Below are 27,702 nucleotides of genomic sequence, written 5' to 3' on the forward strand. Positions count from 1 at the left end.
GAAAAATAACCTGTATTAATTTTGTGTGTGTGTGTGTGTGTGTGTGTGTGTGTGTGTGTGTGTGTGTGTGTGTGTGTGTGTTAGGAGGAAAAAATGTTATGTGTTAAGGTTAAGTACATTAACAGTGAAAGAATTTCAGCTCTGATAACCCTATATACATTATATAGACTTTTTTTCTCAGCCATATGTGGTTATTTCCCAAACTGTTACCACTAAGTTGGAGGCACACAATTGTATCAGATGTTTAAGGATGCAGTAGCATTCAATTTAAACTAAGAGACCCAAACCTGTTCCAGCATGACAATGCCCCTGTGCACAAAGATAAATCTGATTCAATTTAATAAAATATTATATAAAAAAAATACTCAATGTGGTTATTTCCCAAACTGTTTCCACAAAATTGGAAGCACACAATTTTATAGAATCTCTTTGGATGCGGTAGCATTGAATTTTCCCCTCACATGAACATAAAGACCCAAACCTGCTCCAGGATTGTTAGGAGGGAAAAATAATATGTGTAGGACAAGAGGTCTAAGATCAGGGTTGAGAGCTTGTGGAGTCACTTATTAAAATGAAATAATTCTTTAATTTCCACAAGCATTTCCCGTTTATTTATTGCTCTTTTTTTTAATTACACATTTGTCCTAAGAAATGTAAAAGCAAATCCTTAAACAGTCTTGCCTTGAAACAAATATATGCAATGCACCACATCATATCCAATAATGCAGTCATTCGCAAAACTGGTGTGTTCACTGTCAATACAACTCACTGTATTGATTTCATTCCTGATTCGATTCCTTGAAACTTACTGAGGTCACAGTGATCCATGTTAAACGATTTAATGCTGATCTCTTGGCTAAGTGAATTTATTTGATTAGGAATAGTGCAAAAAGAGCAAAATAGTCAAGTGGGTGTGATTCATGTGTACAAAAGTCGTTCGAAAGAATCAATTCATTTAAATTCATTTTTTAGTCAATTTTAATGTAGACTCAACTGTTAGGTTTTTGTCTCTCACACACTCAGAGGTGAGGTCTGTTGTTAAGGTTCTGGTGATAAGTATTTCCTTGAAAATACAATGATATAAATATACATGAGGTTTTATTTTCGGTTTAGGGAATGAGGGTGTGGGAAAATGGTGTAAAAAGACACACACGTTCCTCAACAGCCATATGTGGTTATTTCCCAAACTGTTACCACAATGTTGGAAAGACACAACTGTATCAGATTTTTCTTTGAATGTGGTAGCATTAAAACTTTTCTTCATTTGAGCTAAGAAACCAGAACCTCTTCCAGCATAACAATTCCTCTGTGCATAAAGCCAGCTCTATGGTCTTGAGTGACCTGCTATAGGGCTCTGACCTCAAACCCTTTGGGATGAACGTGAATGAATGGCTGAATGAATCTCCACAAATCTCCAAAATCTAGTGGAACATCTTCCCAGAAAAGTGCAGAAAATTGAAACAAGAAAAATGGAGATTAAATGTGGAATGGGTTGTTCAAAAAGCACACAAAGCTCATGGTCAGCTGCTGTATTTCACCTCCTCTTAGACTTATGACTCATTTATATTCCATCTTGTATGCTTTCGCTTCTTTACTAACACTTTCAGGTAGACGAACAACTCAAGAAAACATCACTGAATCCAATAAAGCAGCTTGAACCTAGATGCTTTCACAACAAAGGGTTTAATGACTGCTGGCGTGAGCTGCTGAATAATTGATGAGTTGGTTCTGTTCTCACTACAAAGAATAGCAGTTCTGATTCAAGAGCATTTTAGCATCTCTCTCTCTCTCTCTCTCTCTCTCTCTCTCTCTCTCTCTCTCTCTCTCTCTGTCTGTCTGGGCCATTAGGAGTCAAAGAGCAAAAATAAATCCAGGAAGAAACGTTTAAAAAACCTTTACACCACATCACTGCTAAATTCTCCTCTTTGATTAATCAAAAGGTGTTGATTTTTATTTATTTTAAACAGAACTCATTACAGGTTTATATACATATTAATGTTCATGTTCTCATTGTAATATGGAATTCAGAAAGATATGAACAGCAGGTGCTTCATGTAAATGGATACAAAAATCTTATTTATTTGTAGATTTAAGGAAGGAGTCTCCAGTGTCAGTACTTTGTTGACGTTTTTTTTTTTTTTTTTTTTTCAAGGACACACTCAGTGTTAACACTCTTCTATTTCTCTATTTTTATGATTAACTTTATTATGACCACCTGTCTAATAGTTTGTTGGTCAGCATGAACTTCTTCAGCAATTTGAGCTCCAGTTGCTCGTCTGTTGGATCGAACCACACGGTCCTATGTGTCCTATGCAGGGTGTATAACCTGTTCCACACTCTCACAGAAGTAGATCCACCCTGATCCTGTTAAGAATAAAACGCTGCCTCGGTGTGAACGAAATTGCAGTATACATTTTGTCCGCAAGGAGGAGCCAAAGCTCTCTTCTATTTCTCTTTCACTTCATTTTACTAATGCGTGATGAAAACTATCAAGAAATTTCGTTATGCGACAAGTAAAAAATAAAAACTCTGCTACCTGCGAATGCAAACACACACGAGCTGTAATGATAACCGACTGCATTCCATAACATACAGATTTCGAGTAATGAAGCTGAAACAGGAAACGCCTTTAATCTTCACTGGAACGAAATTGTTTCTAAAATCAGATGATGGTATTTAAAGAATTTTTTAATTTACATTTAAAATGATAAACACTGCTGTAGTTTATTGCTGCTTTCTTTCTCTCATAGAGAACTTTATCATTTAATCTCTTGTGATGCAGTTATTTATAATATTTTATAAATAAATAATAAACACAAGCAGATTTTTCTTTAATCATTTCAACAGCAAAATGAATGTGACCTCTTTACACATGTATATTGTACAGTGTTGTTTTCCTCATTATTATAACTATTTTAACTGGTGGTCAAATGTATTGGGACACCTGACTTTTCCAGCCATGTGTGGCTCTCCACAAAATCTAGTGAAACATCTTTCCAGAAGAGTCATTATATAGTTATTATAACAGCAACAAATAATCGGGCATGCTAGCATTTTTATCATTCTGAGACATTTTGCACAAAAATCTCCATTTCTTCTTTTAAGGTTAAACTGCACATAAATGCAGAGTACAAAAAAGTAATTTACTAAAAACTGGGTCATGGTTACTTACTGACTTATGGTCCAATAGGCAAGATAACACAATAATGAGCATTACAAATGTTCTGGGAAGCCTAGTTTGGGTTTGTTTCAGCTGAAAGAAAGAAAGAAAGAAAGAAAGAAAGAAAGAAAGAAAGAAAGAAAGAAAGAAAGAAAGAAAGAAAGAAAGAAAGAAAGGCCTAGTTTCACTTTAAGGATTGACTTCAAGAATTTGCCATACACGTTTTATTCCACTAGGGGGTGTATTTTCTCACGTATTGTTTTTCTTTATTTTTCTAATTAAACCATTAACGCAATTTCATTTTTAAAGATTTCTATTTCAATATAGTTCAATTCCTCATCAATATATAAGCAATACAGACGTGTTCTTGTAATATCTTTTAATGAGAGATATTAGGCTGTTACTTAGTTTTATTTATTTATTATATTTTATTTTTCAGATTGGGTTGCAGATGACTTTCTGACAGTCAGGAAATGATTGTAGGTGAGAGACAGTCAGTCTGCTTCTCAATTACATACTCCAGTTTGTCAGACTGAAAGTCGGCTCACAGAGGGAAGTTGTGCCGAAGATTTTGCTGCTTAAAAAAAAAATGTGAACAATTAACTAAAATACCAATTAGATTAAAAGTCAAAAATGTATCATTGTTAAAATTCAAGAGGTTTTCTAACAAGACCTCTTCTCTTTTTCCAAAAAAAGGATTAACAGGTGTTTCTGCCCCACAGGTTCATTTTGTAAAATTTACTTTTGTGCCAAAAGTATTCTTATTTTAGTATGTGTACAAAAACAAACAAAAAAAATAAATGAATTAGAATTATTAAAAGAAAGTAAAGTGTGTGCTTGAACACACACACACACACACACACACACACACACACACACACACACACACACAGCTGCAATTTGTTAGCTCAATTCCCCTGTCACCCTTTTTGCTGCTCTATGTATCCTTGTCTTTTATAGTAAATGCTGATTTATTATCGTGTACACTTTGTATTTTTTTATTCTGTTTTATGTCATGGAGTGGTTGTAAAAAAAAGCATTTCACTGCATGTAGTGTGTATGATTATATATGTAGATAATAAAATAAAAATAAAAGTAGAGTGTCTTAATGTTATGTCAGGGTTTCGGTTGTGGTGTCCATGTTTTGCTTTGTTTTGTTTGGTTTTATAGGTTTTATTTTAATAAATTAATTATGAATAAACCTTTTTCTTTTCGAATTAATGGGTTTGTGAGAGTCAGTGTGTGTCCTATGCAGGTGTTCCAAACTCTCCTATGCAGGGTGTATTCCTGTTCCACACTCTCACAGGAGTAGATCTACCATGATGGCCCTGTTGAGAATAAAACGCCTCAGTGTGTCAATTACTTTTTCCTGAGGAACGAAATTGCAGTATACATTTTGTCCGCCAGGAGGAGCCAAAGCTCTCTTCTATTTAACATGATAAAAATGAATAAGCACACAGATTTAATATCTTTAACATTAAATCTACAACTGGAAAACATAATACATAATTACTGTACATTTTAAGCAGCAGAACATTAAATAACTTCGATTTTTTTTTTTAGATTTCCAAGAACAACTCTCATTTCCTGTCTAATTTCATTGTCAATTTTTACAGATTCAGTCCTTTGTACTATTTTTAACTACCACTATTTCTTTATTTAATATAATTTATATTATTTTGTATTTATAGTTCCTTTTATTTAATGACAAATATTGAATCTTGGAATAATATATAAATAAATTTGCTCCACATAATGATTTTTCCAAAATATAAATAAGATTAATTGGTTTTAGAATCAGATATGATGAGAGCAGAAAATATAGGCAGCAAACATCTAATCTAGATTATATGGACAAACGTTTGTGGACACCTGAAATTGGTATGTGCTTTTTGAACATCCAACTCCACATTTAATCCATTTGCTGTAATTATATTCATTCCAAAATTGTCTTCAGTAGAGATTCAGCTCTACAGAAGGTGATCTTCCACTCCAACCCATGTAAAGCACATCTTCATGGAGCTGGATTTTTGCACATTCTATCACATCCAAGGACATACGATACAATTGTGTTTCTAGGGTTCATATAGAATGATGTAGAACAACGAAAATACACCCAGTGAGCAGCAGGTCTATGGTGGCGAATGTCCAGGTTGGTTTGAACTTTCATGAGGGGTAGAGTAACTTAAATAACAACTCTTTACAAACGTGTTAAGGAGAAAAGCAATTTAGGACACAACATCTGGAAAGCTATGAAATAAATATTGTAACTGCAGGGACTAAAACTATTTTTTTAAGGTACCAAACAAATCTGACCCAAAATGTGGATCTTCAAGCTTAATATGACATTCTATAAAAGTGGTGCAAACTGATTAAGCAATAATTTATACCCAATTTATACAATATTAAAGACAAGTCTAAAACTGGACATACCAAAAGAAATTCCATTGCCTTCTTTATTTTGTCCCATAGGCATGCCAACTTGTGCTTGTCTGCTTCTGCATGCCAGTTCACTGTTTCTATATTGATCTGAGTGAATCTGCTCAGCCAACAACACTCTACTACACCAACAATCAATCACTGCTATTGATTAATTAATCTCCTTACACAGAGAAGCATTCTAAGTGCTAGTTTCAGCTGCATCAGAGATTCAGACTTAAACGTTATTTCGTGCGGTACTGAAGGCTGAGACGAGTGAGCACGAAGACAATTATGACGTAATCTTCACTCCAATCAGGAAGCCAAGAAACTCATAGTGTTCAAGCTTAAAACACTCAGTGAAGGGAACTGAAGCTCTTTTGAGTGAGTCGAATCATTTGATTCAGTTTAGGAAAGAGACGACTCAATCAGTTCCTGAAAATTTTTTTCTATAAATAAACAAACCGTGATATTATTATAACCTGTGATTCTACTTATTTGCCTCACTGTAGCTGAAATTGCTTTATGTAATCTTGCTCCACCTACCAATTAATATATATATATATATATATATATATATATATATATATATATATATATATATATATATATATATATATATATATATATATATATATTTTAGAACAAACATTTTATATATATATATAATGCTTGTTCTAACATCGCTAGATTTTTGTGTAATATTCATGCAGTACACTGTAATTTCTGTGTAATTACATGTATAATAACCTATGTAATGTTTTTATTGAGTGTATAGATGTGATACTATGTGCAATACTGTTGATAATGCAGTACTCTAGGTAGATATGAAGGTTTAGAATTACCTTTATTGCCAAATTGCTAATACATGGATATATATATATATATATATATATATATATATATATATATATATATATATATATATATATATATATATATATATATATATATTATATCCGAACATATATATGTACTTACACACACAGTATATATAATTTATTTATTTTTATATTTATTGCATCTACATTTATTTTGCTGAGCATAAAACCATACATGCCATATAAACACCAGAATATGACGGTGAAAGGCCCATGCAGTGTGAGAGTTTTGGACTATTTTGGACTCTATGCAACTTGTTTTAATTGATGCACTTAATCGTTAGTTGTAATTATTTGTATCTTTTTACAAGCCTTGAAGACCTCAGAAGAATATATATATATATATATATATATATATATATATATATATATATATATATATATATATATATATATATATATATAAATCCCTATGCTGCTGAGCATATCTGATGAGTAGGAAGAAAAAGAAAGGATGATCTAATAGCCAAGAGAAAGCAATGAAGTCATACCCACCTGACTCATACTCCCAAAAGAGCAGTGTTTCCACTCAGCACACGAGCCTACCTCAGACTGTGAGGGGAAAAAAGCCGCACTTTACACAACAATTTAGTGTTACACTGAGAGCCAATCTATACCACAGTCTTAATTAATGAGCACGTTTTTTTCTTTATTTTTAACATTTAGGTGCCATGTCAGAATATAAAGAAAATAAAAATGAGGGTAGGGGATTTGCGTCGACATTTATTTTGCTGAGTACAAAACCATACCTGTGAAATAAACACCGGAAGTGTCCATGAAGGTGAAAGACACCTGCACCATGGGAGTGGTTACAGTCACGAGTGGGAGGGATTGTGTATTATTTTAGGACTATGCAGCTTGTTGTCTTTATTATTACTTTGACACTTTTGTTTATTTGGTTTATTAATACTGGCACCCTGAAACTTAGCACACATCTATTTATAGACAGAATTGTCATTTACACTTGTAGTGTATTTCCACATTCAGGAATCATTACACCTCTTTATATAACTCCCATTATAAAAGCATTTTTCATTTACTAGAAAAATCCTTTAAAGATCATAATTTGCTATTCATTTCTTGATAACTAAATCATGCTGTTAAAAAGCTTTCTGTATAAATATGCCAAGGGCTCTATGACAGAGTATTAATACTTTTATAGCAAATATAACATCTTTTGATGATTCTATCACAGTAGATATATATTCTGAGTGTTTTCCTTTTTGTTTTTGCAAAAAAACCTAATTTCAGGTAAAAACTCATCAAAAAAATATAATGATATTATTCAGAGGGGTGATTATTTAATTATAAATTTGCGTACTTTATATAAGATTATTTGTTCGTGCACGAACACAAGTGTCAAGAAAGCAGAAAAGATTCTGAATGGTTCTTCAAGCTCAAGAATTCTACCTCAAGCTTATACATTTGGATTTGTCAATTAAAACCGAATCATGACGAATTAGCAAAGCACGTCTCTTGTAGTGCTGCACTTGTGTTGTAAGGTAGCTTCAGCTGGTGTTCAGCTCACGTCGTAAAAATGTGACGAATTTCTCATCAGTAACCAAAAGACATGTTTGATGCTTATGCAAATTTATGTGCCGTTTTAACACTTTTAACCTTTATATGGTTGACATATAGTTTGAAATTAAAGCCATCCATTTAATTTTATACACACCGCTCCTTTTTTTTTTTTTTTTATCAAATTCAGTATGCCTGAATAACAAGGCAATGAAACATAATAGCAGCACTTATTTACTGAGTACACTGCATGTATTTACAGTTGTACATTTTTTCACGTTTACAAGCAGTACAGCAGTCTCTAGGGGTCATAAAAATGTGTTGCACCATTAATACTTTATTGTCAGTAGCCAGGCCTGAGGCATTCTGGGGGAATTCACTCTTGTTATTGAGATTATGTCAGGGCATAAAGGATGTACTGTGAATTGAAGCTAATCTGAAGCTTACAAAAGGCAATCCAAACACCCCCCTCCTCAAATAGGAATAAATTATTTCAACCTGAGACGCTGTATGATGATGCACATGCTTAGTGGCATGCATGCTGAATTAAAAAAGGAAAGTAAAACAAGAAGTGAACATAAATAATAGTCCTCTTTAGCAGAATTTGAGCTTGATGGACCTGACCTATTCCACTAGCACGCTATTCATAAGAGACTACAAAGCACTAAATGCTCTTACATTCCCGCTTTAGGTGAATGAATGTTTATCCCAAAGTGTTGTATCCCAAATGACTCTGAATTTACATAGCGATCAATTCATGAATTCTTGGTTTAAGCGTTTTATGAAACACCATCGATTTATTTATTTATTTATCAATTTATTTATTACTCTGATCTTTGTTGGTCATAATTCTACCATAATAAACTGTAGGCCACCAGATGACTGGTTGTCTTTGTCACATGACTTCCCATCCTGAGGCTGTCGTATTCATACACACTCTCCAATGGATGATGTCATATTAGGTCATCGCTGCATATGCTCACTGAGCTCTGGCTGAGCTTCTGGGATTAATCACCAATGACGTAATCGTCTTGCAGATAATGGTCAATAATGCATAAAGGCCCGCTAACCTATTGCTTACCTATTAAAGAAGATGACTGGACTCAATAGTGGACATGAAAAACACATAATAAGAAAGAGGGATTTCGACAAAAGAGCAACACACATATATAGACAAACACAGGCTGACCGGGGGGGTTGGAGACACGACACACTATCTGTGATCCATAGCAGATATTGATTTGGGCCTTGAGGTCCCAGTGGACACCATTAGTGAAGGTTGATGACCTTTTGGACAGTCGAACTGTCACACTTAGACTCTGCACCTGATCCAGCATGACCACGCTCCTTCCTGTAGTGCATTGAAGGATTGCTAATCAATTAGACAGTTAGCAGGTAGCAGGTCTTAGATCAGGAGGATCTCTGGTGGCATCTTATTTAAAAATTATAATTTACACATTTATAAAATTATACACTATATCCCATCAAGTCACTGAAATCATGGACAATAAATATTTCTTACACTTATCTGCACTACAGACTTGACCTAGCTGCAAATATTGTAGAGTGGGCGTGGCTACAGCAGCAAATGGGCGGGGTTTGTGTTATACATTATGCAACTTCAATAATGTAATTTTTTAAGAATCCCTGCTGTATTGATGATGATACAAAGTTTACAACAAAACAAATGTCAAAAACAATGAGAAGTCATCGCTCATTTCCATCCTCTGTGGTGTGACGTCATCTTGTAATATTAGTTACATCCACTATCAAAAACAAAGATAAGAAAAGGAAAGCTGCCTGGTTTCGGCTGGCTGGTTAACTGGTTGGATTTTTTTTTTTTTTTTTTGGGTGTAGCCAGATTTCGGCTGTCTTTCAAGATGAGATTAATTTTAGCTTTCATCTCCATGGTTTTTTTTTAATAGCTTTTAGGGCATTTCCAAAATTAATTTTATGACATTTGGGGAAAAGGAGCTAATTAATATGCTAAATAGGCTTTTTTTTAGCTAATTGCAGATTTCACAAGGTAATGCAATAACCCTTTCATTTCAATTGATTAAATCTAAAGTCATCCTGGTGCTAATCCATTTTTTTTTTATTTAATTATTTGTTTATTTATGAGTATAAAAAAGTCAAATCAAGTCAGTCCAAACCCCTGTATACAATATCACTGTTGCATGCTTATTTCTGATTGGTCAGAAGAAGTTAATTAATTCCCTGTAGCAGCAGCCCTGAAAAGTTTATATATATACACACCTTGGCATACCTTCGAAAATATAAAGTGATCGAATTATAGCACTATATGCCCAAAAGTATGTGGACACCTGAGCATTGAACACTCCTCTAGAAACCCACAGTGCATTTAAATGAGATTGTTCCCCCTTTAATGTTAACCTCCACTAGACTGCAAAGCATGGCTTTGGGAATTTGTGTTCATTTAGCTACAAAAGTATGAGCTAGATCATATGGGTCATGCTGTTAGATTTGGGCCCGTAAATGCATTGGGGGAAAAAATCATGTGTGTGTGTAATGGTCACACAAAGTTTGAATATATAGTGTATAAGTGATCACAATGATGATGATGATGATGATGATGATGATGATGATGATGATAATGATTATGATGATGCTGATGATATTATTATTAATAATATCAACAACAACAACTCTAAGAGTTCTGAAAAAAATGTATTTGGATGGATAACAATTCAGCTTTTCAAAAGACAGTTCTTATTCATTATGTTCTTTTCATGCATTCGTTTTTAATCCCAGAACGGTACAGAGGACCTCCTTCTGCAGAATGGATAAAACCTGTTCAAAAGTGTTCAATCATGTTAATAGTGTTCATGATGATTTAATGCAGATTTGCATAGATTGTATCAAGAAATGCTTTCATTATATTCCATTATTCCAGGCAGATATGAACTGCTGTGTGTTGATGGTTTATTATAAAAAGTTATTACTGTGTTATAAAGTCACCAGTATGTCATGCGTCTGATAACAAAAAAAATATGTAAAGATATTTAGGAAGGTATAACAGATATAACAGTTCATATTATTATTATTATTATTATTATTATTATTATTTATATTTTTTTTTTATTATTATTATTATTATTATTATTATTATTATTAATATTATTATTATTATTTTTGTTTATTTTTTATTATTATTTTATTATTATTATTATTATTATGGATCTTTGGCACCAGGTGTGGTCGTAACTATGAGCTAGATCTTTGTGCAAGCTTAAATAAACTGCTCTTCTTTTGCTCTTTTATTATATATATATATATATATATATATATATATATATATATATATATATATATATATATATATATATATTTCTTTAAAAGAAAAGAAGGAAAGAAAGAAAGGAAGAGGTACAAGTCGGTTCTGCGGCGCAGGTTCCGCAACATCTATCTGATAAACTCCCTTCCTCCACCCATCCTCTCTCTCTCTCTCTCTCTCTCTCTCTCTCTCTCTCTCTCTCTCTCTCTCGCCCATCTCCCCGATGTGTAGCGCTGAAATCAAACCCAACAAAGTGGCCACGTCCCCCCCCCCAAAAAAAAAAAAAAAAGGGTAAATCCTCCCTTATGCATGAACATGGAGAAGTAGTGCGCTTTGAAGGGGCTTGAGGTTTGGCACGGGAGGACGCACTTCTACAGGTAGCCGTGGAGACGGCGCAGGTTTGCTGAACGGGGTTTGGGACGCAGTCCTGGTCATCCTGCTGCAACATGGACCGACAGGAGAACATGGGCGGAACCCAGAGCCCCAAAATCATATCGACTCTTTTATTTGTTTCAGAGTCGGGGATACGCGTGAGGCGTGGCACACTCAAAAAAAAAAAAAAAAAAAAAAAAAAAAAAACTGCAGGTTCATAAAAGAAAAAAATGGCCGAGAGACACGTTGCGCGCGACGCACAGACGTCTCCATGCATCCTCGGTGTTAGCCCATGCGATATAACGTGGAGATGAGAAATGCGCTTGGGAAGTGCTTGAGAACTGCTCAAATAAATAACCTTAACAATACATTTTCCCCTCTGTAATATTCACGCGTAAACACGCGCTCCAAAATCAAGCGCGGCGAGCGCACTACAGTGTCCAACAAAGCACGTGTTTTGGTCGTGTAGAGTCTCAGAGGCTTCTCCGGCGCACAGCTCGGTAACGGAATGCCGTCAGGAGGAGAAGCGGAGACGCGGCGGTCTGCGCAGAAGAAGAAAAAGAAGAGGAGGAGGAGGAGGAGGAGGAGGAAGGCGGCTCAGCCCGAGCTCCGCAGGGAGCGGACGCTGTGAACCAGACGGGGCGGAGTCACGCCGAGCCACGCCCGATTCGGCGCAGACGGTCTAAGATCTAGTGTTGCCAGATTTTTACTGAGCTGGAAATAGAACACAATACTTGGCAGGTAGGAGATCATTTGGCAGCCTGGGTCAAGAGATCATCCAAACTTGTTCGTTCAGAGGTCCAGCAGGGTTTAGTGATTTTCCTGATGATGAAAAAATTGTCTGGCTTCCCTGTTCCCTGTTTTGAAATCTCAATTGCCATAAAACAAGCAGGATGTTTGTTGCCCAAAGGTTTTTACTTAATTTTGTACAGGATATTATGAGATCGTCCAACAGTCTATAGGTAGAAAACAGGTAGAAATACGACACAAATTAATGATATGATTTAGATCACACTACTTCTATTTTTTTTTTCTTTTCCCTAAAAGACTGTACTATAATTTCTCCTAACAGAGTTTTAGGCTGATGGTATCCTAAGCCACCATTCTAGTAACCAGTGTTTATTTATTCATTGACAAGAGTCTTCAAGCACTTCTGTATGTTGTGCTGGATAAGGGCATCTGCTAAATGCTATAAATGTAAATGTACTGGGAAATAACAACAACAATAACAACAGCAATAAGAATGGAACTACTCATAATAATAATACATGTAGTTTAAGCTAAATTCTTGCATACAGTAACTCACAGTGAGCTGGTGAATTCCAATTCCATGAGCAACAGAATCCGTTGGCAACTTATGTGCGGCCTTTTACTTGTTATATACACACATTACAGAACAGTGATATTCTTACTTTGCATATCCTAGGGATGTTAGAAAGCCAGGGCCAGAGTGCAGGGTCAGCCATGATACAGTGCTCCTGAACATAGAGGGTGAAGGACCATGCTCAAGGGCCCAAGAGTGGCAGCTTAAGGATAGTGGGCCTTCAAGCCCAGACTGATAGACCTTCCGATTCAGTAACCTAGAGTTTTTACCACTGAGTTACCAATTCCCTGACAGACGCAGTAATAAAATACACCAGGTAGCATTACAGGATTTTCTCCATGTATCTGCTTAGATCTTTAGCTTGGATGCGCTCCGAATTCGCTATAACCCTAACAAGAAAAAAACAGTGTTGTCAATCTGTCCTATATGATACTAGCAAATAGCATGAAATAATGCGTAATTTAAATAGGAAATTATTTTAACTTGTTCCATAATAGTATTATTATTATTATTATTATTATTATTATTATTATTAATATCACAGCAAATTTCCCTCATTCTAATATTTGATCAACTAGAACATGCAATGAAGCTCTTGACCTTCACCTACATGATTTTATGACTTGTGATGCTGCTACATGACTGACTGGATAATTGCATGGATGAGCAGTGGTACTGGTGGACCACAAAGAAATACACGTATTTCCTCTGAACTCCATTTTAACTGCTTACTCGTTGGAACTAGAGAAATCTACTCTCATTTTATACTATAGTTACTTCGCGTTTTTACGGAAGGAATCTGGCAACCCTTCGAGCATCCTGTTTGCCTTGTGCACAATGAAACGCGTTAGGAGCTACAGCAGTGTGAGCAGTAAAGGGAGGGTCCATGGGAGGGACCAACAGCCATAGGGAGGGCATCAGGGAGGCGGAGGAGGAGGAGGGCGGCGGATGCGCTGCTTTCTCCAGTCTCGCTCTCCGCGTCTTTGTCTCACACTCTTTGTTAGCCATGCCTAGCCTGCTGGTGCTGTCAGGGATCATGGAGAAAAATGGGGGCTACGGCTCGGAACTGGCCGCCTCCGGCTTCGGTACCGAGAGCCTCCTGGCGCCGCCAGACGAGGAGGAAGAGGAGTCGCGGGCGCTGCGGGTCGCGCTGGGCCAGCTCTCTTTGCTCGGGCTCGGGGAAAGCGAGGAGGGCGCCGGAGTTCAGGAGCGGAGCAACAACAACAACAACAATCACCACCACCACCACGGCCACGGCCACGCCAACAGCAGCAGCGTTGGTGGAGGAGGTGGAGGTGGAGGAGGTGGTGCTGGAGAAGCTGGGATCTTACAAGGCAAGAGCAAGCTGTGCGCCCTGTACGAAACCTCCGGTTCCGAGACCAAAGCGCGCGGCTGCAACATCACCGAATGTGTGCCCGTGCCAAGCTCGGAACATGTGGCGGAAATCGTGGGCAGGCAAGGTAAAGACCGCGATTGTTTACAATGTTTCAACTTGTTTCCAAGTCGCCACGAGGCGCACGCTGGCCCCCAGGATGTTTTTATTATCATTTTTATGATTAAACAAATGAATAAATATAAATAGAGAGAGATGTCTTGGTCTTGTTTTTATAGCGCGTGAAAAGGTGGGAGTGGTGGTCCTGTTTTGTTATTCAGCTCACATGGTGGCCATTCAGCAACATACTACAGTGAATATATATAAAATCAAAAATAAATTCCGGGATGTCACATTTCCCATACATTGTTGCAGGATAGCAAAAAAGCAAAACAAAAAAATTCCACACCAGTAAGGGGCGTTAAACCTCGTGGTCGCGTTGTTCCTGCTCCGCGCCATCAGTGTCCGTGTGCAGACGCGCTTCCTTTGTCGTCTGAGCGCCAGGGAGGAGGGGGAAAAAACCCGAAAACAACGGAGTGCTTAAAAACGGCGGGTAAAAGAAAAAAAAAAAGAAAAGAAAGAAAGAATCAGCATCGGGTTGGTTTGAGGGTTTTTGATTTGCATACGGGATCAAAAGAGTGCTTTTTGTCCTTTTCGTGTTGCCTCGAGAATGGATTTGGGATGTAGGCTGTAGTTGCGTCTTTGGGGTCGTTGCTTTCAAACTTGCTGGAGAAAGAAAGAAAGAAAGAAAGAAAGAAAGAACGATAGGGAGGACGCGGCTGTCAAGACAAAAGGCGCGAAAGTGACAGCAGAAGGACGCAAGGTGGTGATGTTTAACTGAAATCAGGCTATTCATCAAAGCTGAGGAGAAGCACTGGAGCCTGTCCTAACGGTTAGAAGTAAGGAGATCCTGTTCTATGACGTTATGCTTTTGTTGAGCCAACAAGTTCAAGCTCAGGGACTGAACCCTGTTTGATTGGTGGGGCTTTTTTATATTATTATTGTTGTCTTAATCTCATTCGGTTGTTTGGAGGAAGAAAATGAGAAACGGTTGCTCCTCGGGGTCAGGTATCCTGGCTTTGTTCAGGGCTCGGTGTTTATTTGGAGCTGGAGAGATAAAGAGAAAGAAAGACACGTGAGCTCAGAGTCGCTGCTCACAGGAGGAGGGTCACGCCCAGCCAGCCGATACAACACCCCATCCATCAGTTTATCTATCTATGAATCTATCTATCCCATCCATCTCCATGTGCTCAGGGGACATGGGAGGCGCTCGGGCTTCACACACGTACACTCTAAATATAAAACAACACGCGAAAAATTAAGTCTGCGCCGCACGTGGTGTCAATCAGTCGCGTCATACATCTATCCAAACACGTTGGAAAGAAAAGGAAAGCATGCCCTTGAATTTGGAATAGAGAGCAGGAGGAGTGGCATGGGGCAGGGCCTGGCAGTCCGAGTGCAGCACCGGGCATCGCCTGAACCCGTAAAGTGCTGATTAGGTGGATTTTGGGTGGAAAGAGCTTCTTCTAATTTGGTGCTTTAACAGCAAGTGTTTCTCAGCTGGAGGGCTTCTAGAGATGAGAATTGTGTCTTGTTTTTTTGTTTTCCACTGTGGAGGAAAAAGTAACAATGGATTATTGTATTTATACCACGGCTTTTCTGTTGTTGCACAGCTTTTCCCCCTACACATTTCAGAATTACTTGCATGTTGATGATTTGAAGAAAACACACATGAGATAATCATTACTTGAGCCGGATGGATAGAGAAAAGAGCACCACTCATTGCCTTCCTCTTAAATCATTCATTGTTCGAAGTGTTTGGAGTCTGAATGGTCGTAGTAAGCATGCTCCATTCACCTGCAGCATCTGGCAAGTCTGCTCAGGAGGGCTGTACTCGTGCACCCTTCTGTCGCTCAATACACACTCCGTCCCGGCTGTGTTTTTTTTTAGCGACTGCTGTTACACAGCCCGCCACGAGCTAGCTCCACAACAGGGCCTCTCGGCCAACACAACAGCAACGGCCTTTGCTGTTCAAGCGTCCCATCCCAGACGCACAGACGATCTATACACTGGAGACGAAGCCCTTAAATATAGAAGCTTCTGTCAAACAAGAACGTATTGTGATGGTGATATTTGAAGAAGGATCGAACGACATATGTTTGTTCGAGCTCATGTATTTCAGTAGGCGTTACTTGACATGCATGCTGCATAATCTCTTGCTTTGTGCCCTCACTTGACCTTCTCCTTACTGCCATGATCCGCATGTCATAAATAGATAAAGCTCCACCTATTAGAGAAAACAGGTAAATATTTTGGTCTAATGTAAATAAGGATGCATTGGTGACAGGTGAATTAAAAAAAGTTAGACTTGAAATTGAGTATAAATTCTGTGAGATCATTTACAATGAGACATTTTAAGACCCTGAATTAGCATTTTTTTATTATTTAGTAAACAACTGTGACTTAGTATTATGGTGAGTTAGTATTATGTGCTTTGTTTACTGTGCTTACTATACAATTACTAAAAAAATGCCAGCAAGACCTATTTTTGTAGCTTATATCTTTTATAAAAACTGTTTTCAAATAATTTAATATTTGGCCTCATTGGGAGTTGCTGATTCCTTAATTAAAAATTTATTAATGGCTTTTTAATGAACAAAGTTGACACCTGTTGATTATTGAGGTTCCACATGACTGCTGATCGTCACTCATGCTACTGCGTTCACTTCGCAGGTTGTAAAATCAAAGCCTTGCGGGCGAAAACCAACACCTACATCAAGACCCCCGTGCGGGGTGAGGAGCCCGTCTTTCTCATTACTGGTCGCAAGGAAGACGTGGCATTGGCTAGACGCGAGATCATCTCGGCAGCTGAGCACTTCTCCATGCTCCGTGCGTCCCGGAACAAGCTGGGAGTGTCCTTTAATGGTTCTCCGCCTGCTCTGCTGCCCGGCCAGACCACGATCCAGGTGCGCGTGCCTTACCGTGTAGTGGGACTGGTGGTGGGCCCCAAAGGCTCCACTATCAAACGCATCCAACAGCAGACGTGCACGTACATCGTGACTCCCAGCCGCGATCGTGACCCTGTTTTCGAGATCACTGGTTCTCCGGGCAATGCAGAACGGGCACGGGAGGAGATTGAGGCGCATATCGCTTCGCGCACCGGCACCCTCCATGACCACAACAACGAGAACGACTGCCTGGCCACTGAGAACGGCACCAACGGTGGACCGGAGAATCGCCTACAGCACGCATGGGGGCTTCAGAGCGGTCAGCGCAAGCCACTGGCCAGCAGCTACCGGCAGAATTTCTCTGACGCCGTGCTAGGAGGCACCGGAAGTGGAAGCGTTGGAGTTGGTATGGGGATTTACAGCAAGTCCGACTTCTCGGCCCCCACCAACGGAGAAAAGCCGTGCTCCTATTTTGGGTCTGAAGGCTCCCAAAGCTGGGGTGACCCTGATTACCCCAAACAGGTAGCCTACTATGTGCAGCAGCGCTCCAAGAGTTTCGGAGGCCTGCCCTTGCCCTTGACCAGACTGTCTCCAGGTCTTCCAGAACCTTCTGGTACCAGCAGTCCCGGATCTACTGGCATAGGATCAGTCCACGCCCAGGCTCGGCGTGCCCACAGCGAACCCACCACGACCCGAGACTGCATGACCTGCTTCGAGAGCAAAGTGACGGCCGCTCTAGTGCCATGCGGCCACAACCTGTTCTGCATGGAGTGCGCAATCCGCATCTGCGAGCTGAACCACCCCGAATGCCCCGTCTGCCACACGCTCGTCACCCAGGCCATCCGGATCTTCTCTTAAAAAAGGTCTTAAAAAGGTTTTTTTTTTGTTTGTTTTTTCTTTTTTTGGTGCATTGGTTTTAACTAGATATTTTTTACCTACTTCTTTTATTAGTTTAGCATTTGTTTGGTCAGTATTGGTCAGTATGCCCCATGTACGTCTTGCTTTTTTTCAGAAAATGAAAAAAAAATCAAAACGAGCAGATATTTTAGAAGACACTGCTTGCTTTACTAAAAAAAGAGTAAGAAGTATTTTCAGATTTTTTCTTTTATATATATATATATACACACATATATGCATATATATTTTATAAAAGTTTTGTTAAAATGGGGAAAATTTTAACTCAATGTCCTTTTTTTGCTGTTAATTTATTTTACATTTTTTTACTGCTGCTGTTTTTCCACGTGAACTGCAATGTGGGTTGAAACAGACGAAATAATGTGAATGTTTTACACTTGTGTGTTTTATTTCGGAAGTTATTACCATTATTATTATGATAATATATAGATTATTAATGTTGATTTGTACGATTGGAAAGAATATAGTTTTACATCCCAGCGTTTGTCTGCGAATAGGCAAATCTGCTTTTTAAAGGCAAAGTACATAATGACTGAATCTTAAGTCTATCATTGCACCTTAAAACTGATAGCTTGATTGTCATTGGAAAAACAAAAAAAAAACGCCCTTTATGTATTTGTTTGATCCTGCTTTGTGAAGATGCGGATTTGGGGAAAACACACACACACACACACACACACACACACACACACACACACACACACACACACACACACACACAAAACATTGTGCATTCAAACAATTACTTCGATAGCAAACGGAAAACAAGTTCGACACACTGAATAACTACCTGAAGTATGTTTTTTTTTTTCTCTTTATGACAGTTTTGAATTGGTGTTTGAGCGATTTGGGTTTTTATTCTACAAAAAAAAAAAAAAGCCACACGTTCATATAATCTGTGATACAACAGGGGGAAAATGTTTTATCGCTGTAAAGCCTTTGAATTTTAAAAAGGTAGCGAGCCTTAAACTGATTAATCAGCTTGGACGTTCTTGCAACTTCCAAAAGGGGCGTTTCGAGTTTTCTTTTTATTTCATTCACGTTTTCCTCTTCAACATATTGGCCGCAGTGAAAATCCTCACGTCCACACAGCGAGCGTTTAATTTATTATTATTTTTTCATAATGGACGCATGAAATGTAAACGAAACGCGAAAGGGAAGGTGCTCGCTAATCTGAGTTTGAATAGACCCTCCACAAAAGGAAGAGAAAGAGTCTGGGGGGGGCTGTAGTAAGGAAATTATGCAGCTCCCCCAGTCCAGTCCCCACATTTGCGAACTGCCTGCTGCCTCTGCGTCCTTTCATTGAAGCCGAATGTGGGCAGGTGTTTCATATTGTGACCCCGGTTCTTTTTTTAGGGAGTGTCCTGATCCCGCTCGCTGCCTAACCGTCCCCATGCTAGGCTTTAATGACCGCAACTGCTCAGCCAAGCAGGCGTATTGTTTTAACGCAGCGGTGGGACGTTCCCTGGAGCGCGCTCTCACCCAATGAGGAGCTGCTGATTAGTCATGTGGCATAGACCAGGTGCAAGCAACTTGGGGGAAAGTCCGTTTTGCCATGGATGCTCCAAAACCCTGTGCTTTTCTTGCTCCCCCTCTACCAAACACATAGAAAAGCCTGACTAGGTGCAGCTGGGGCCCCTCCCTTCACCTCTCCAACTCTCACTCTCTTTCTCTCCCTCCTCCTTCTGGTCTCCTGCTCCTCTGAGCTTTAGTATTCCCACTGAGGAAAGGGGCCTCCTTTGTCCTGATGAAGGGGGGAAAAATCCAGAGTGCAGATTTTATTTCAGAGCGAGAGAGAGCGCGCAAATGTTTGCAGGTTTTCTATGTAGCAAACGGTTATTTGTTCGCAAAAAGACCGCTCGGACATGTACGTGTTTTTTGGTTTACAATAACAGACGAACACAAAAACTAAAACTGCCAGCGGACGGTAATTGTTCTCGTTAATGCTTTCGCTCGCACCCCAAAGTTCAGTCCCTCCCTGAAAGAAATCGCCAGATCTGACGTGTCCGTGAGGGAGTGCAAGTCGATCGAAGTTGCCATGGAAGTTTTTTTTTTTAAATTATCATTCACCATGAGCATGAACCACCCCGACTCACCAAACCCCCACCGCTACCACCTCATCCCAAACCCCCCAAACCCCAAGCCAACGGCCACAGGCAGCCAATGAGAGCAAGACGTCCAAGTCCAAAACAAAATCAGACAATTGAAATTGACAGCAGAGCTGGGTGGACACGCCCCGTTTAGTGGCTGCTGGAGCTGAATCAAATTACACACCCACTCCAGTCCTACATATCAACCTAGAGGATTTTTTGGCTGAGGAGATTAGAGCATTTGCAGGTTAGGGAAAGTCTCCATTTTTTTTATTAAATTATTTTTTTGGGGTGGGTGAGGGCTGTTGCATAAAAAGAAAAAAAGAAAAAAGAAGGCACTGAGAAATGTAGTCCACCTGAAATGGGTCAGTTTTGTCCTTTTGGAGACTTCATGCGCCACTGCCACATGTCTGGGACTGGTCGGGTGTCGGGGTAAGCTCACGACCACCAAACAATAACGCTAGTCGTCTGTTAGACATCCTTGATAGTTTATACTTTGTCAGGGATTTGATTAAATTATTTTGGGAACTCGTTACAGTATCACCATTTCACCAAACCAATTTTGTTTTTCTGACTTGAACTTTAAATGACAAACATCTGAATCAACTTCCATCTTATTTACAGTACTTACACTCTAAACATTCTGATTCGGAAGCAAGACATTTCTACCATATAAAGAATTCAAGCTATTAAGAGCACTTACATTAAAACACTTATGTCTGGATAAGAGAGAAGCACCTTATATCGAGACGAGCAGCGTATATCTGAAAAACCAAACAGCTGGAAAGCATTGTAGTAGACAACTTTATAATTCGTTTTTTTTCCTTTTTTGTTCATTTCTACAAAAGTTCTTTCACTTTGCACTGATAGAAGACGAGCAAGTAAGCAAATCTCTGAACGCAATTTGGACAACGCAGTGGGGTTTTTTTGTTTCTTTTTCTGAACAGTAGCTACGCTTTTCTCAATACAAAGTGCCAAGCACACTTTGTTAACTGTTTCCTGATCAGCGTGAATCATATTCATGAAAATAAAATAAAAAGATAAACAATGGCCTATTTGGAGAAATGTATGTATGCAGGATTTGTGTCTTTTTTTTTTTTCCTTGTCAAAGCCAAAACTGCTAGACAAAATTATGCAAAAATCACATTCAGTGGCTTGAAATTTTTTTAGAAGAAGAAAAAAAAAACTAAACAAAACTGTGCCCGTTTCGCTATTTTCAAAAAAAGAAAAAGAAAAAAAAACGAGTGTATTCCTGTCTCCTCACGTTCTTCAGGTGAAGGAATACAGCCTAGCAATAAACTATATTTTAAACAACAAATACAACAATGCGTAGCTTTCAAAGTTGTACAGAACTTCATATAGGCGTTGCTTATTAGGTATATATAAAAAAAAAAAACTTAAAACAAAAGCTTGCACATTGTCCAAGATTTAGAAACACACCATTCCAGACATTATCAGCATTTATACTGCGTCGTTTCTCTAAACCCATAAATAAATCATTAGCTGATTTTAGTATTTATGAATTGTGTGTGTTCATAGAGTACGTTTTGGGTGGGACGAATTTCAGCAATTGCAGCAAGTCCTTTCTTTCTTTCTTTTTTTCTCCCCAACAATTCACTGCAAAGAGCCAGGTAGATTTTTTTACAGAGTAGCATTTATTTGCTATTAAAAATATTTGTATTTACTCAAATATATTCGGAGATAGCTATATCATTAAAAATAATGTGACTACCATAGGCATATCCTGAGAATATATTTCAGTATTTAAGCCAATTATGAAACTATTTAAAAAAAAAAAAAAAATCTTTTGTTGGACAGTTTGTTTATATTATAGAAGGACGTGTTATAATCCCGTCAATAGAAGGATTACGCTTATGAGTGTTTATGGTAGCCAAAGAATCAAAATGAGATTTAAAAATAAATGATACATAGTATAGCACTAAATACAGGAGAAAGTCTCTAAAAACAGGAAAGACGATTTGACTTTATTGAGGGGGAAAAAAATTTAAATCTGTATGTCAGATCAGACCAATATGATGAAGGATGAATAATTACCCAAATAACGTTTCGTGATATTGATAAGAACGAGACGTACCTTGCTAGGGCTAATCAGAATCATTGTATTAAACGTGTAAAAACACTACAGGGCTACAGAGTCAATCTGTTCAATTGGAACTGAAGAGGAAGGATATTTTTAATTTGTTTCTTTTCCGTTTCAGTGCCAATGCGTTGTATTTCGTGAAGGTAACGTTCGAGGAACTCTTTAGTTATGGAGTAAATACGTAGTGGTAATGTGGTTTGATGATCTTTTTTTTTTTTTTTGGTAGCTCCATATCGGTTATGCATGCTGATTTATTACAGAGCGTTTACCTTTTTATCAGTTCAGATCTGTGGATATAATAGAGCTACATGTTATACAGAGAGCTTTAGTAATGACTTCATCTAGTGTTTGAAATAATGACGTATTAAGATTTCTTTCCAACCCCTGAACTTTATCTATCTTATCTTATCTATTATAGTATCTAATGCACAATTACATGGCAGTCACAATATTTCCATAAAAACTACAATCTAACTTTTTTTTTTTTTTTTTAGCATAGTGTTCATATTGACATCTATGGAATTTTAATAGTAGATCTAGAAAGAAATTACTTTGACATAATCCAGTTAGTAGGACTGCAGGCGTTTATCTATAAGACACTAAATGCACTAAAGCGATTCTAATGCCTTTATAATATAGACAGGACAGTGCATTTGAATGTAAAAAAAAAGAAAGAAAAAATAAACTAAAAAAAAATAAAAAAGGAAAAAGTAAGAAATAAAAAAAAAACCAACACACTTCATCTGTGTACCATCAGACAAAAGACAAAAAGCTTTAAGTTTTTTATGCCATGGATGCTCCACTGTATCTGTTTTTCGATTCTCCCTATACAAAGCAAGTAAGGGGGAAAGTCTTCTAACATTTTTCGTAAGATTCTATTTTGCTAACATGGGTTATTATTTCATACAAAAGAGGGAGAGGTCAGTATCTGGATGTTATTTATGAATATCTTAAAATGAAGCAAACATATTTATAAGTAACTTCGAGACATTTTGTTTTTTAATTAATAAAAAAAATTTAATATATTTCTAAAAAAAAAAAAAACACGATGTTGATTTCTACTAAAATTAAGATTATAGAATTTTTTATTTATAAATAATAAAAAAAAAAAGTTAGATAAATCCTTCATACCTCTGACGGTGTACAATGAGGCGGGTGGTAAAGGGGGCTTTAAAGGATTATATTTTAACTTCAGATTTTCGAGCGTTAACGATGGAATAAGTTCAGGAAAAAAAAGGAAAGAAATAAAAAAAATAAAAAGGAAAAAGTAAGAAATAAAAAAATAATAAAAAATATTTTTAAGGATTAGGAGGTATTTTAGTCTCAAGTTTGTGCCTCAATCACATTTTAGCACTGCATCAACACTTGGCACACGTGTTGTTTGCCTGCTGTTCTTTAACTAACCCCATATTGCTGACTGAACACAATCCTTTACTCCCTCATTCCTGGTTTTCAATAATGTATAGATTTTTTTTTTCTTTTTTTTGGCATTTCTTTTTACTTTTATTTCAAGCGCTTCATCTGTTTTGAGTGCAGTGAAGTGAAAGGGCATCACAGAGGTGTGTGGACCGGAGAAGCAGGTGGATAATTGTGCATACACACATTTCCGAGCGTACATCTATTACATTCCAGAAAATTCCCTTAAAGAAGAGAATGTTTTCTACATTACATGAAATATTCAAACGCCCCACCGTTTTCTTTTCTGTCTCGATGTAATGTAGTAGATTTATGCCGATATCAGTAAATACAGAACACACTCATATATTCTACAACACAGTAGTTTGCATGTATCTTGTATCATCATCATCATCATCATCATCATTGCCAGGCTGGAAAACGGTACTAAAACTGTACAAGTGAAAGCTTTCTGTACACACTACACTAAAGGGCTGATGAATACTTGGTTAAGGTTTTTTACCCCCGCTTGTAGATTTTCATCACCCTCACAGGAAAACGTACAACAGCGGCTTGTTATGTTGAAGGACAGCCTCAGCTCTTACATGGTGAAATTGTATCTCGACTGTTTTGACTTCATAATGGCAAAGCTAATTGTGTAGCGTGGTTTGATTTGTTTCAGTAATGATAGTGATGCAAAAAAAGGGCGGGGCAGGGGTTTCAAGGGTTGATCATGTTCTTTTTATGGGCTTGCGTTTTTTCGATAGGTAACTCCGCTCCGACAGTCTGTCTTTGGTAGCTTTCAGAATCTTCCGACTCAATAGGAAAAAAAAAAAAAAAAAAAAAAAGGAAAAAGTAAGAAATAAAAAAAATAAAAAGGAAAAAGTAAGAAATAAAAAAAACCAACACACTTCATCTGTGTACCATCAGACAAAAGACAAAAAGCTTTAAGTTTTTTATGCCATGGATGCTCCACTGTATCTGTTTTTCGATTCTCCCTATACAAAGCAAGTAAGGGGGAAAGTCTTCTAACATTTTTCGTAAGATTCTATTTTGCTAACATGGGTTATTATTTCATACAAAAGAGGAGAGGTCAGTATCTGGATGTTATTTATGAATATCTTAAAATGAAGCAAACATATTTATAAGTAACTTCGAGACATTTTGTTTTTTAATTAATAAAAAAAATTTAATATATTTCTAAAAAAAAAAAAACACGATGTTGATTTCTACTAAAATTAAGATTATAGAATTTTTTATTTATAAATAATAAAAAAAAAAAGTTAGATAAATCCTTCATACCTCTGACGGTGTACAATGAGGCGGGTGGTAAAGGGGGCTTTAAAGGATTATATTTTAACTTCAGATTTTCGAGCATTAACGATGGAATAAGTTCAGGAAAAAAAAGGAAAGAAATAAAAAAAAATAATAAAAAAATATTTTTAAGGATTAGGAGGTATTTTAGTCTCAAGTTTGTGCCTCAATCACATTTTAGCACTGCATCAACACTTGGCACACGTGTTGTTTGCCTGCTGTTCTTTAACTAACCCCATATTGCTGACTGAACACAATCCTTTACTCCCTCATTCCTGGTTTTCAATAATGTATAGATTTTTTTTTCTTTTTTTTGGCATTTCTTTTTACTTTTATTTCAAGCGCTTCATCTGTTTTGAGTGCAGTGAAGTGAAAGGGCATCACAGAGGTGTGTGGACCGGAGAAGCAGGTGGATAATTGTGCATACACACATTTCGAGCGTACATCTATTACATTCAGAAAATTCCCTTAAAGAAGAGAATGTTTTCTACATTACATGAAATATTCAAACGCCCCACCGTTTTCTTTTCTGTCTCGATGTAATGTAGTAGATTTATGCGATATCAGTAAATACAGAACACACTCATATATTCTACAACACAGTAGTTTGCATGTATCTTGTATCATCATCATCATCATCATCATCATTGCCAGGCTGGAAAACGGTACTAAAACTGTACAAGTGAAAGCTTTCTGTACACACTACACTAAAGGGCTGATGAATACTTGGTTAAGGTTTTTTACCCCCGCTTGTAGATTTTCATCACCCTCACAGGAAAACGTACAACAGCGGCTTGTTATGTTGAAGGACAGCCTCAGCTCTTACATGGTGAAATTGTATCTCGACTGTTTTGACTTCATAATGGCAAAGCTAATTGTGTAGCGTGGTTTGATTTGTTTCAGTAATGATAGTGATGCAAAAAAAGGGCGGGGCAGGGGTTTCAAGGGTTGATCATGTTCTTTTTATGGGCTTGCGTTTTTTCGATAGGTAACTCCGCTCCGACAGTCTGTCTTTGGTAGCTTTCAGAATCTTCCGACTCAATAGGAAAAAAAAAAAAAAAAGGAAAAAGAAAGACGTGTTTCATATAAACTCATGTAGTGGTCTTAGTGCATTAGTTTGGACCAGCATCTTCTGCTCTAAGTGTTTAGGTTCTTGTTGGTGAGTGAGAAAGGTTCACCATACCATAGGGTTCTTTTTTTTTTCTCTCTCTCTCTTTTCTAGACAATTCTTCGAAAACCTTTGTTTATTTTCTTCTTTGAAACCTTTGGTCATTCATGTGGTGCCCACACGAGGCATACAATTTTGCAGGTTTATTTCTTAGCACATGTTCATTGTGAGTAAAATCTTTTTTTGGGGTCTTTTTTTTTTTTTCTTTAATATATATATATATATATATATATATATATATATATATATATATATATATATATATATATATATATATATATATATATTTGACCAATGTATGTATGCCATACTAGTTTTTGTTATATTGTTACTTTCCAAACATGTATTGTAAATGTTTCTAATAAAATCAATTTAATAATCTTGAAGAAAATCTTCCAAAAATTTCTGTGCTCGAACACCAGCATCAGATCCAACCAAGAGGCAAGCAGCTAAAAGCAAATACAATTTATTTATATATTAGATCCAAATATACAGATTTATGAATTCAACAAAAAGTCCCAAATTATATTTCATCCCTTCATATACGAGTGCTACTTCTTTTCTTTCGCTCCTACATTTCACTTCTGGGCCACGTTACAAAACCAGCAGCTCTGAATTAGAGATTTGTGTTTCCCCCAAGACAATCAATTAATTCAGCTTTTAATTTTTTTTGGTGTAATATGTGGTATTTACTTCTAGGAACATTAAAAAAAGACAACAATAGTGCACTTCTTATTACATGAAATGCACTTATGCTGCTTGGGGAATTTGAAAAATGCAGAAAACACCTGGACACGTCAAATCTAAAAAGAAAAACAGACCCGTGAGTTGATTAAAAGAGCTTTCCTAATTGGTGTAACCTGAACGCTACGCTGGAAGTACAGATAAATGACCTTCAGCTCACTTTTCACTCGATCTGAACTACCACGAGCTCAACGTAACCATGACTCAGACCAGACAGAAAATAAAAAAAGGGAGAACAAAGAAATAAGAGTGAGAAATGGGACACAATTAACAGAGATCCCTGAGGGTATGGCTTTCTTCAGGTTACATACAGTGTATGATAGGGATGGGCAATGAGGACTTCACTTACAGTAAGACAAGCCCTTTCCAGTACACCAGAAACTCCTCAGTGAGCAGCTCAGCCTCCACTGTTGCTCAGTCCTGCAACATAATCCATCCACGTAAAGGGATGATGCCTGCCTCTGCCTTCCTGTTTAATGCCTCCATCCTAGTCTAGGATAAATGGCTCACTTATAAAAAAAAACGGCACCTAGAAAAGCCTCCAAGCAAAGCTGATCCATTCAGACAAACAAATTTCACACTTTTCCACAAAAAAAAACCATCACCCGAAAAGAAAAGCAGAGGAATTTTTTTTCTTTCACTCAGTAAAAAAAAAAAAAAAAAAAAAAAGAACAGACACTTTACAAG

At 37.4% G+C, this 27,702-nt stretch overlaps 1 protein-coding gene across 2 annotated transcripts; it reads left to right on the top strand.

Annotated features, from left to right (window-relative positions):
• The first annotated feature begins 13,772 nt into the window (after nucleotides 1–13,772).
• mex3a (mex-3 RNA binding family member A) lies at nucleotides 13,773–21,362 on the top strand. 2 transcript variants are annotated; one of them, XM_046834134.1, is made up of 3 exons: nucleotides 13,773–14,428; nucleotides 17,074–18,151; nucleotides 18,301–21,362. In XM_046834134.1, exons 1-2 carry the CDS (start codon nucleotides 13,855–13,857, stop codon nucleotides 18,144–18,146), a joined length of 1,647 nt encoding a protein of 548 aa, XP_046690090.1. In that variant the 5' UTR covers nucleotides 13,773–13,854; the 3' UTR covers nucleotides 18,147–18,151; nucleotides 18,301–21,362. The 2 variants fall into 2 exon arrangements, with proteins under 2 accessions (XP_046690090.1, XP_046690089.1); XM_046834133.1 differs by having other exon boundaries at nucleotides 17,074–21,362.
• The last annotated feature ends 6,340 nt before the right edge of the window (nucleotides 21,363–27,702 follow it).

This window comes from Silurus meridionalis, chromosome 21 (assembly GCF_014805685.1).
Source record: "Silurus meridionalis isolate SWU-2019-XX chromosome 21, ASM1480568v1, whole genome shotgun sequence".
NCBI lineage: Eukaryota > Metazoa > Chordata > Actinopteri > Siluriformes > Siluridae > Silurus > Silurus meridionalis.